The 12,208-nt window shown below is 40.5% G+C and overlaps 2 protein-coding genes across 2 annotated transcripts in view; one reads left to right on the forward strand and one right to left on the reverse strand.

The window, feature by feature from the left end:
• The first annotated feature begins 752 nt into the window (after window positions 1-752).
• Window positions 753-5,515, forward strand: hdhd2 (haloacid dehalogenase-like hydrolase domain containing 2). The gene is made up of 9 exons (XM_046375227.1): window positions 753-775; window positions 1,832-1,941; window positions 2,276-2,378; window positions 2,543-2,648; window positions 3,184-3,268; window positions 4,081-4,246; window positions 4,380-4,430; window positions 4,726-4,789; window positions 5,064-5,515. The coding sequence occupies exons 1-9, from the start codon at window positions 773-775 to the stop codon at window positions 5,165-5,167; spliced, it is 792 nt and encodes a 263-aa protein (XP_046231183.1). The 5' UTR covers window positions 753-772; the 3' UTR covers window positions 5,168-5,515.
• The window catches only part of katnal2 (katanin p60 subunit A-like 2), a 7,337-nt gene continuing 638 nt past the window's right edge, over window positions 5,510-12,208 (reverse strand). The window contains exons 2-16 of the mRNA XM_046375226.1: window positions 11,372-11,442; window positions 10,878-11,044; window positions 10,728-10,764; window positions 10,432-10,528; window positions 10,247-10,345; window positions 9,946-10,017; window positions 9,663-9,740; window positions 9,018-9,116; window positions 8,125-8,188; window positions 7,896-8,014; window positions 7,667-7,758; window positions 7,185-7,295; window positions 6,373-6,535; window positions 6,065-6,167; window positions 5,510-5,941 (exon numbers count right to left, since the gene is read on the reverse strand). Coding sequence (XP_046231182.1) covers window positions 5,802-5,941; window positions 6,065-6,167; window positions 6,373-6,535; window positions 7,185-7,295; window positions 7,667-7,758; window positions 7,896-8,014; window positions 8,125-8,188; window positions 9,018-9,116; window positions 9,663-9,740; window positions 9,946-10,017; window positions 10,247-10,345; window positions 10,432-10,528; window positions 10,728-10,764; window positions 10,878-11,044; window positions 11,372-11,442 — 1,512 coding nt within the window. The 3' untranslated portion in view covers window positions 5,510-5,801. The remainder of the gene's footprint in view (window positions 5,942-6,064; window positions 6,168-6,372; window positions 6,536-7,184; window positions 7,296-7,666; window positions 7,759-7,895; window positions 8,015-8,124; window positions 8,189-9,017; window positions 9,117-9,662; window positions 9,741-9,945; window positions 10,018-10,246; window positions 10,346-10,431; window positions 10,529-10,727; window positions 10,765-10,877; window positions 11,045-11,371; window positions 11,443-12,208) is intronic.

Genomic DNA, 12,208 nt, shown 5'->3' on the forward strand with positions numbered 1-12,208 from the left:
ATCTAATGAGTGATTAAGTGGTTCGAGATAATCACCTTGTATCTGATTATGACATATAAATAGGAGATAAAATAATAGTGAAGAAGAGAGAGTGATAACAAAGGGAGAGATTGATTTTATAAGAAACTGTTTTCCAGAAGAGGCGGTGGGTGTTGAACAATACTTCAAATAAAGGTTTAAGAGAGTAAAATCACGTCTTTTTTGAGCTGCAGGGGGCAGCACTGAGCTAATCCAGATTAAAACACACTTTTAGCCAGCGAAAGAGAACCGTCAACAGGAAGCAGGAAGAAGCAGGAGGAGCTGCTCTTGTGTAAGGTTAGCAGTGCAGTTTGCTGACTTACCAAACATACACGTTTTCTTCAGTTATATTGTGCCGTTTGTGCATATGAAAGTCATATTACCAACTTAATGAATGACACTTAAGCTCTCCCATGCAGCTCCAAGAGTGATGTGCAGGTTCTTTTTCCTTTATAAACTTAATTAGCAGCGTTTGACAATTATTTGCTAACTACTACTTCTAGCTAGTAAATATCACTACAGGTAAGAATACATTAGTATAAACATGTACAAGTTTCAATAACGTCATTTTGAAATCGTTATTGAGAGCCACAGAAGAACTCCAAGTTGTACAGTCCTTAAACTGAGTTAAATATTTTTTTTTCTTTGCAGTGATAGCAGGAAAAGTGTCATGAATGGCAGTTACAATGGCTGCATCCCATTCAGATGGTTCATGTCGGGCTAGCAAACTGGCGTGGCTAACTTGGGTACTTCAATGGAATGTAGCCATCGTTAATATTATTGCTTAGGTCCGTTCTTATGTTACTGTGGCAGTTATGTTTGCTTTGAAAAGGCCTGTAACCCGAGATTCTGTATTTTTGCGGCTTCACCAGCACATCACTAGGATTAAATTTATCATTTTACAACTCATTTCCCTTAAAAGCTGCCTGATTCAATGAAGAAACCCGAATAAACAGACAGACATTATTAATAAATGGAATCCTCATATTAAGTACAGTAAAATCATGTAGAAAAGAAAAGTCGATATGATGGACATAACAGATCAGTGTTAAAGAATGGTGAAGCTTCTTCAGGTCCAGCCCCGATTTCCCTTGTGAACACCCACACCACTTACACACACATTTTGGCTATTTTGGCTCGGCATTAAAGCATTAATTGTACCCTCACATTGATAACTACATGACAGAAATCCAAGCATATCTAAATAATAGGGGATCACCCAGTCAAAGTACAATAAAATACACTCCCAAAATCTGCATTCCAGGCAGGAAGTCATAAATTCGGTGGACAAACCGGTCAATAATCCTCTCAGTTTGTCCTGATGCAGGTTTGAACAACGCAATAATCTGATAAATTCTGCCACTACCGATGTGAATTATGATTATGAACGTATAATCTCTGAAATACTACATTATTATGACAGAATAAGCTTTTTAAACTGGGTGAAGCTCCATTTACAGCGGACCTTGGTCGTATTTGGCAGTTTAGAAAATAATCAGAGATTGCACTGCAAGCAGCTCTTATCTAACAGCACACTTGCTGGCTGCAGGTTTCGGTGGTGACTGAAACCTGTTGCAAAAGCTTTCTTGTTGTTTATTTGGCTGTTTTGTATGTACAATCAAAGTAGAATTTCACTGACCAAATAGCAAGGAAGATTATTATTGTCATTTTTATGTGAGTGAATTTCTATAAACACAATAGCAGACAGATCTGGTATTGGTAGACAAATCAGTCATTTCACTGTGTGTATTATCAACACATTTTCTGACTCTGACTACTGATGGTGACATTCAACATCTGTACTCCTGTGCAGGTCTGCAGAATGTCCGGCAGACGGGCTCTGAAGGCCGTGCTCATCGATCTGAGTGGGACTTTACACATAGAAGACACAGCAGTGCCAGGAGCGCAGGACGCCCTCAACAGGTCAGAAACAGCCACTACACCAGAGACAAGCAGAAAATGGAGGGTGAAATGGAGGCTGCATGAATTAAATTGAAATGAAATTTAACATGCATAATAAATTAATTACTGATAGATAGATAGATACTTTATTGATCCTGAGGTAAATTCAAGTGTACTGTTGCGCATCAACACTGAGTGAAGTTGGAGCTTTTGGGGTTGCCAAAAATGTTGCTGCCTGTCCTTTGAAGCACAGGTGTCTTCCAGGATTATTGCATCATTCATTTTGTTATTCTATATTCATATGGATTCTAAATGGTCTTTTAACTGCAAGGTGCTCTTGTTTTGGTGCTGGCAGGTTACGGCAGGCATCTGTGGCTGTTAAGTTTGTGACCAACACGACAAAGGAGAGCAAGAGGAACTTACTTGAACGACTGCAGCGTCTCAATTTCAACCTCCAGGTAGAACATCCAAAGCCATTCTCCTGCACTTGAAGTTCAGTTGCTCAAACAAACAGAGCCTAAAGTCAAGGAAGTTGGCTAAATTACTTATTTGCTGATTTTGACCTCTGGAGTGGCAGATTTTTTTCCTGATTTTGTTTTTGAAAATTGACTTCACTCGGCAGGAAAAAGAGATCTTCACTTCACTAAGTGCTGCAAGGAGTTTGTTAGAGCAGAAAAGACACAGGCCGCTGCTGCTGGTGGAGGACAGTGCACTGGAGGACTTCACTGGTATAAAGCTGTGACTGTGTGTGTGTGAGTGTGAGAGAGAGGAAGGGAAACAGAGACAGACCAAGCTTCAGTTGCTTAATTGTCTTTATTTTGAGTGTTCTCCATGTTTATTTCTTTCAAAACTCCTTTGTTTTAGTAATCAAATCAGTCTAAACAAATGAAAAATCACTGCAGATTCTGTTATTGTCGTGCATCATTCACTCTTTGTCAGCAGTGACAAAACCCACTTTGGTTTTATCTTAACCACAGTGACAAACCTTTAGTGTATCCGTCAGTTTCCTATTTGCTCCCGTTGAGGTCAGTCTTGACGTGTAACCTAAAGTGGTCAAATAATCCAAGCCCCCATTGTTCACATACCGTGACCAACACAAGACAAACAAAACCATTTAATATAATGTGTGATATGAAAATACACTTTGCATTTGTGAATCTGCAGGTATCCGTACTAAATTGCTTGCTAAATAATTATATCAAGATTAAAACTGATCTGAACTAATCTGACTGTATATAATAGCAAAAGTCTTTCCATCTCCAGGTATTGACACCTCAGAACCAAATGCTGTTGTTGTTGGACTCGCCCCTGATCACTTCAACTATCAAACACTCAACAAGGCCTTCAGGTAGTAAACTCATTCATGAGACACACTCTTTAGTCAATCCCAGAACATCTGAGTTCCTTTGATTAGAAAGTTTTCCTGACAGGTTAGATAATTGAGATAATTTTCTGTTTTCCTTTACTTTTCTTTGGTTTTGTTAAAACATGGGTCTAAATGAGTATGAGCTTTGCTTGCTTTTTGAAAAGCTGGAATTGCAGAATCACTGACTTTGTAAGGTTTTTTTTCTCCTTTTTCCTAATTATTAGTTTTCATTATAGTACAGCACAGTAAGACTGGGCGATATGGCAAAAAATATGATAATGATTCCAATTATTATTTAAAGCTTTGCCAGCTTTTACAAAACAATACAAGTTAGCTCAGCTTGTCATCTATGAAAAGAATGGTGTTGTGGCTGGAATGGAACCTTTTCAGACAAGATTAGCTGCTGTTCTCCCCTTGGTTGGGTCTGATGCTGTGTTACCTTTTTGTCAACAAGTTCCTTAGCTGTGGAAGATAATGCAAGTTCATTTCTAGCACTTACGCATAACGAGCTCCGCACAGCTGTGTAAAACAAGCTGGGTGTGGATTAAGATGATGACTGAAGATATCGCATTTCTGCAATTTGTGTTCTGCCAGCTCAGAAACAGGCGTTAGAGAAATCTGTGATTCTGTCTCCCTTTTGTCGAAGTCTGTTTAATCGCCTCCGCTGTGGGATCTGCTCTGAAATTAAGCTGCTGTCCACTGTGTAGAGGAGCTCAGCCCACCCTCATGCAAACAGCCAGTGGCACAGACAACAGAGCCAGTGCAGCCTTTTGATTATGTGTATTTCTTCCTAGAATGATACTGGAAGGAGCTCCTCTCATTGCCATCCATAAGGCTCGGTACTACAAACGTAAGGATGGTTTGGCCCTCGGCCCTGGGCCCTTTGTGACGGGGCTTGAGTTCGCCACAGACTGTACAGCTACTGTGGTTGGCAAGCCAGAACAGACCTTTTTCACACAGGTTAGAAACTCATTGTTTTATTTTGCTTCCTTTTTTACTCAAGTAAGAAACCTTTAAACCATACTGATACTTGAAATCACATTTTGCTGAAATCCCCCTTATGATATGCCTCTATTTTTTTTGTATTGAATAGGCTCTGTCTGATTTAGGATGCAGCCCAAGTGAAGCTGTCATGATAGGAGATGTGAGTATATTGCCAATTGTGTTTCATTAACAGAAAGTTAATTAAGTTAATATTCAACAGTGGAGACACAAGGAGTGGCAGATTTCTCGCAACCCAGAGAGCGCTGGTTGTTCTTGGGAATCAAACCTGACACCATTCACTGCCAGTAGAAACATCACGCCATTTTCTTTCAGATTTTTTATTTTTATTTTTTTATTTATTTATAATGTACCTCAGTATTCACTATTTGGTCAAAACGTCTTTCTGGTGGAACATCACCCCAAATGAATGTTAGTTTGTTGATGTTTTCCTGCAGGATGCCAGAGATGATGTGGGCGGGGCTCAGAATGCAGGAATGTTGGGAATTCTGGTCAGAACCGGTAAGAACGATCTTCTTCCTCCACTGAATCCTCATCCCTCCACCAATTTCACTTATCCTTCCAGTCCTTCCCTTTCCTGCGTCTGCCTAAACTTTTCTGACAGCAAATGACTATTGCACAATGACCAGAAATTGAGGCTCTTTTACTCCCCCTCATCTCTCAGTCTTTTTCTTCCACTGTAATCCATTATTCTTACAGTATACTTACAGTATAAGCTACAGTATATACTAACCCAATTACTACGATGTTTATCATCTCTCCTGTCCTCTCTCAGGTAAATACAGGGAAGGAGATGAGAATAAAATAAACCCTCCTCCCCACCTGACATGTGACAGTTTCCCCGACGCCGTAGAGCACATCCTGAAGAGCCTGTTGTAAGCTGTTTGATTTGCACAAGACTGTAACTCCAAGCTATCACTGTAGACTGTTGACTGTAGACACTGGAAGGACAAAAGTAACTAAATTATTCCCCTCATCCTATCAGTCAAAAAATTAGCCACCCCATAATTGTTGTAAGTCTCAGTGATTGTCCCAAAATCAAAAAAATGAACATAATCTGCACACAATTTACATTTGAATGTGGGACCACTTGATCTCTTTAAGTTCATAATGTTGAAAAGTAAGAAAAGTAAAGCCTGCATTTCAGAAATACTCACCACCTGTTGCCACAATAACAAATGTTCTGTCATTAAATCATAATCAGTATGAATAAATACTTGCTAGTAACTACTGTTTATTATTATTACTATTATTAACTTTTTGCTCACAATCATTGCACAGATAAACAAAATGAATCAGTAGTGTTGGCTCAGAATATCAAAGTTTTAAAGTACTGTTCAGTCACAGATGCGCTAAAAATGGTATGTATGAGAGAAAAACGATGCCTTACAAATGTCAAATATTTCACTGCAGGTATTATCATGGAGACACATAAAGCTCATTTCATTTAGTTAAACCTGCTAAACTAATGATGTGGCTGTTTCTGTAAGTAAGAGAATTTTTTTCTTGCGTGTCAGACAGACTCGTACTCTCTCTCCCAGGCTGTATATCTGTCCATCAGGTTTCTGGCAGAGGGTTTGGAGTGCGCAGTGACTTCCAGGAAGTCAGCTGTTGTCACAGTTTCCAGCTGGATGGCAGGCATGTCGGTATCTCCTGTGAAGGACAATCCTAGTGAGAAGACAGTGTTTCATTCAGGGACATTTGACAGAAAAACAGCTGCTGTGGGGAGTCGATCTGCAAGATATCGCAGGTTTGTGTGTGTATGTGTTGTCATGCCTTCCTGATGTAACTCCAGAGCATCGAAGATCTTGCGGACTGGTCTCATGGCAGCCTCCTTACACACCAGTCTTATATCAGAGCCGGAGTAACCCTCCATCCCCTGAAATGCACACACACACACACACAAACAGGCAGATGTAGGTACTGTGGTATGATTGCACTGTCTCCTCAAAACGTTATGCAACATACACATAAATGCATATTTAATATCCAACACGGAAGTTATTCAATTACAGTAAATTGTGAAGTAGATAAATTATGAAAAGCATTTTTTCCAAACTGAAATTGCCCCAACTGTAACGCACCTTCGCCAGAGTTTCATAGTCCAGCTCAGTTCGTAGCTCCACCCCTCCTGTGGAGCTGAGGGGAGGCAGCCAATGAGAGATCATGGCTTGGCGAGCTGGCGAGGAGGGAAGACTAACTAGAATCCTTTTCTCTAACCTCCTGAGCATGGCATGGTCCAGTTCCCTGAGAACAGAGCAGGAACAGATGCACATCAGTAAACAGATGTTCGCTTCTTGTTCACTTCTAGTCCAGACATCCTTAATTACTTATATTTTTCTTCAATGCAATTTCACTGACATAAAAAATTGCACCATGATTTTGTAGGATTTAATAAAATAAATGTTTGTCAATATTGTGGCCACACACTAGTACTGATTGTCACCAGTGGTGGAAAATAACTTTATCACATTTACTTAAGAATTGCACCTAAGTACAATTTGAAGTTCCTGTACTACCTGTCTATTGCACCCCAGAGGAAAATATTATTCTTTCTGTTCCACTCCATTTATTTCACAGCTATAGCTGCTAGTTACTTTGCATAATTATTAATAATAATAATAAAAGCTACAATGAGGGACCATTTTTACTTTATATATTACAGGTGATTTTTGCTGATAATGCTCACAAACTTTTAATTCAATAAAGTTTTGAATTCAGAACTTTTACATGTAGTGAAGTATTTTCACAGTGCTTTACTAATTCTGCTTTTACCTAAGTAAATGATCTGAATTATTTTCTGCACCATTGGAGGTTATTATCATGAGGAAATATAGTGATGACCTTTAAGGCTTTTACGTGCTGTATGTGGTGTGTGTTTGTGTTAAAGTGTTACCAAGGCAGGTTGGAGGCAGCCAGCACAAACACCAGGTCCTCTGATCTCGCCAGTCCGTCCATCTGAACCAGCAGCTCAGTCTTCATCCTGCGGCTCCCCTCATGCTCTCCCCTGAAAACAAACATCAGCCTGCTGTTACATCACATTTTTATTCACCTCTGCATCAGTTATTCAATGATCTCAATACTGACATGAGTAAATATTAACTATAGGGTCAACCTTGTCAGTCTTGTCCAATGTTCTGCCCATTGTTTTCCTTCGAAAAAAAACTTCATAATTATGGCTATGTATACTTCATCTAAATTAAGTACAACATTTAAATTTTGTACAAATTTTTGATGTAAAATTGAAAAAAAAAAATGTTCCTGGGGTTTCCGATTTCCAGCCATTCTTCTGTGAGTTATCTGAATTAGTCAAGGACACATGGCTTTAGGTGAGCAGAAGCAGACACACTGGTAACAAAATTAACCACTGGAGCTCACCCTGTGCTTGTTCCTCTCTGGCTCATCACTGACTCCAGCTCATCGAGGAAGATGGTGGACGGGGCGTGGTACCTGGCCAGCTCGAACAGAACCTGCAGGCACACAGATACATGTGCTATGTACACCAATCCAAACCACAACCTTCAATGTTTAGGAGACAATGTGTGTAACATTCGTGTGTAAGAAAAAATGTGTTGCATTTGATTTGTTGTGATGATGAATAACCCACCCTGACCAGTTTCTCAGAGTCTCCTCTCCACTTGCTGACAATGCTGGAGGCTGAGATGTTGAAGAAGGTCGTCCTGCACTCGGTAGCCACAGCCTTGGCCAGCAGCGTCTTACCTGTACCTGCGCGTATGTGAGTGAAGTGGATACAAGATTTTTTCAGGTTGGCAAAAAAGGAAAATTATTCTTTCATTAGCAAATCTGATGAAGTTTTACAGCACTGGAGGTCTTACCTGTGGGGCCATAGAGCAGCAAGCCCTTCCACGGAGACAGGATACCCGTAAACAGCTGGGGGTACTGTAAAATAAGAGAGGAGTCAAATGGGAGTACTTCAAAAGCACTTCCAAACCTTTAGTAAATCACCTAATTCAACATGAGAACATTCTATAGCTGCAAACATATTCTTCCAACTAAAAAACATTTATTATAATTCACTGCAGACCAGTCAGAAGCTGAGCTGTGTGCAAGCACAACTGATTCGCCTGATTGTTTAGCTGAGTCAGTGCTGCAAACACCACATGCCACAAATTACTCTGAATTTAAGGTGGCAAACGGCAGCAAAGTCAAATCACCAAACTGACATTATATCCCCTGAGAATGAATAATAATGGAGACAGAAGTTGGGGATTGTGGGAAGGAGGAGATACGGTGTTACCCAATAAAGCAGGCCAGCCTGAGAGAGGATGGAAACATCAATCCTCATCCAAGTCTGTAAATGTCAAGAGGATGCAGACAACCTGATTTGCTGTCATCGTATCCATGAGAGGTCCAGGTGATGAAGACAGAAGTGTGTATACATATACTGTATTTTCTGTGTGTGTGCATTGCAAGTTTTACTTGTATATGTCTGAATGCAGAGGGGAAAAAAAGTGCAAATGACACTATGTATATACATTCTATATGACATAGCATGCATGTGTGTTCCTTCCTCCCTGTCTGTCTATCAATCTATGTATGCTTGTGTGTTGTGTTCCATATTATCCCAGGTATAGATTTAATGTCAGCCTAACAGACTGGCCTGACCTCGTCACCCTCCGTCTCTTTAAGCCCTTTAAAGGAGATGTATTCAGAATCGAAGATGGGCGACCGCAGGTGAAATACCAGCATGCCCAGGCAGCGGCCGCACCTTAATGGGATAGACGACGGCCTCTTTGACTAATCGCTTGGCGTCCTCCAGGCCGATGATGTCCTCCCACCGCACATTGGGGCTGTGCAAATAGATGTCCTTTAGGGGTGAACAGACACACAAACACACAAGAGTGAGGGATGCATGTGGAAGATATCAGCTAGAAAAGGACACGCTCACACACACACACACACACACACACATCCCAGTGCGATTAGGCTTGTGTAAATAGGTGTCCTTTAGAATGAAACATCAGATAAGGGAAATAGATAGAACCTGGACGTTCATTAATACAATAGATCAATTCATTCACAAAGCCCTTTACTGCTCTCTAGTGGACATATCTGGTATCACATAAATCACTTCCCAATATCATAGTCTGTGGCAGACCTGGGCAAACTGTTCCACAAAGGGCCGGTGTGGCTGCAGGTTTTCTTTCCAACCAAGCAGCAGCACACCAGACTTGACTCATTTAATCAACTGATCTCAGTCTTCAGACAGTTGATTGGTCAAACTGTGTGCTCTTGGTTGGTTGGAGCAAAAACTCGCAGCCACACCGGCCCTTTGTGCCCAGGTCTGGTCTGTGGCCACAAGTTCAGATAAAGTCAGCGCTCCTATGTGTGTGTTTGTGTCAGTGTGTAGTACCCTGCTGATGATTGCAGCCAGTTCTCTCATCTCACCGGTCATTCCAGAAAAGCCACTCAGTGGCTTCAGCAGCCGCTCCTGCAACACGGCATAAAGTGTTTTTTAAATTATTAGTTTTACTATTATTTCATTTGTTTTTTGCCCATGCCCATCAAATGTTTCAAGAACTACTAAAAGACAAAATGATATTTTTTGAATCTTTTACAGACGGGATTAACTGAGTAACATGAAGATTTTCATTTTTTCTATTTTTCTTTCCTCAGTGTTGCTGCAGTGTATTTACCATGTGGTCTGAGTCACTGCCAGCTCCTTTGACAGCATCATGAACTGGACCTTTGCCGTCAGTCATCTGGCCCTAAGACAAGCAATACAAGACAGTCATGATAACAAAAGTGTTAGCATTATCTGTCAGTTTATGAGTACATTTTGCCATTTCTGTTCACGTCCACTCCAAAACATCCAGATGCAGGATTAGGTAGTTAAGAGTTCTTTTTTCTTTTTTTTTTTTAAATGAGAGACCTAAGAGTGACCTCACACGCTCAATAAATAAATAAATAAGAGAAAAAGAGGCAGATTATTAGCACCTTTCTGTTCATGGCTGCCTCCCTGGCTGCTCCATTTCTGATGGACAAAACGCTGAAACCAAATTCTGACGACTCTGGATGGACAGAGGAGCCGTTCTCCTGGAAAATGAAGATTCGTATGTCAGAGTAACCCCCCCTTTTTTTTTTTAATACTCTGGTCGGTTGTTCTGTGTTTAATGCTATACATTTGTATGTGAGCTGGCAGCTGTCCTCTTTGTGATTCCAGACTGTGGGTTCTGGGACGTGTTAATTTTGGGGAGAGGCTTTGCTGAACAGGGACTCCTGGGGGACACAGAGGACATCTATCAGTGAAAGAAGTGAGGAGAGCTATGATTGGTCGATCCTTTTAATTAACTCAAACAAACTGTTTGTTTTTTGGTTGTTTCTTTTACTACTTTGATTTATATTGTCAGCATGTATGAACACTGAATGACTACTGCTATAAACAATAAAGGAAGCAGTGATAGATGGAGAGACTCACCTCTTTATTCCACCACTTTTTACATATCTGTTTTCACCTTGATATAAAAAAACAACAGGAAATATTAATTAAGTTCCAGAATTTAACAGCAAATGTACCCCAGGAGATCCAATTTTAGTGTTGCTCAGTGTTTTAGTGGCGGTCATTTACCTAGTTCTGCTGTCCTTCTGATGAGTTTGGGATATTTCTGAAACTTGACGTAGTGATAGCTCTCGAACTCCATCAGCACCATCTCCAGATCGATGTTATCGCAAACCTCAAACCTTCTCACGCCTCCATTAGTCTCCTGGTCCAAGGCCACTGCTGCAGCCACGTAGCTGGAGAATTGACAAGAACTCACACATGTGCACATGAACAAGGTCAACTGTGTTGCTGTCTTTGCCTGTGCTGTGGGCCTGGGGAGTCCTACGTTATCTAGTTTTGATGTCTTGCATGTAGCCAGTAAAGTCAGATACTTTCCATACAGACATGCACACACAAAATCCCACTCTTTGTTAATAGCTGCCCTGCTCAAAAATACCTCTGTGCTATAAATAGCCTAAGCTGCGCTTACCTGCCCTTACCTGCTTTAAGGAACTCTAGGTAAGACCACCTTGCCAATGCACATCAACCACTCATGTAACAACACACAACCTCATACTGACCCTTGTCCCACCAGGTGTTGGTATATGAGGATGAGGAGGCTCTTCCTCCTCATCTCAGTCCTCAGCTCATCCTGTTGGGCAGCAACAAAGAACACTGAGCACCACCAGCAGCTCAAAAACAGCTTGGTTTAAACAATATACTATACTATCAGTGTTTTGATTATAGGTGTTCAATAACAGGTACTCTTGTCATTATATTGGGTCTTATAGTGGCCATTTGTCCAGAGAAAAACAAAACCAAATTAAACTTTAAACCAAACATAATCAAAAGGCCACTGATGCACCATGGGAATGTGGTCTAACGCAGGCAAAAGAAGATGAATGTCCATGCCAGATCTTGTGCTTAGTCGTGTTTCTTTCAAAACTAATCAAAAAGACAAAAGCACAAAGAAAATCATGGCTGCTGGTGCCTCCTTTGCACTGGTAGAAAACCATAGGCCCACCCAGGTGCATGCTGGTCCTCAAGGTGCCTACCTACTTAAATAACCTCAGATGCCCACAATTACCAAAAGATAAACCAAAATATTAACTATGCAAATTTAAATATCCTAAATAAATAACAGAGAAAATTATCAAAAAATCCAATCTATAATCTCCAATCTAATCTTAAATGAATCAAAGAAAGTTACTCATAATTAGCTAATTAAACTTACAACTAAAACTAAAAACAAAAACTAACTCAACAAATAGCTCCTACAGGTCTTACACTTAAAATAACATGAAAAGCTGTAGACAACACTAATGTTAACTAGTGGCTGAGTGTCCCAGCAAGTCATACATGCAAGATTATTATTAACACCTGCTTGACCAGTCAAAAGGGCTATAGTCCAGGCACAG

Source organism: Scatophagus argus, chromosome 20 (genome assembly GCF_020382885.2).
Source record: "Scatophagus argus isolate fScaArg1 chromosome 20, fScaArg1.pri, whole genome shotgun sequence".
NCBI lineage: Eukaryota > Metazoa > Chordata > Actinopteri > Scatophagidae > Scatophagus > Scatophagus argus.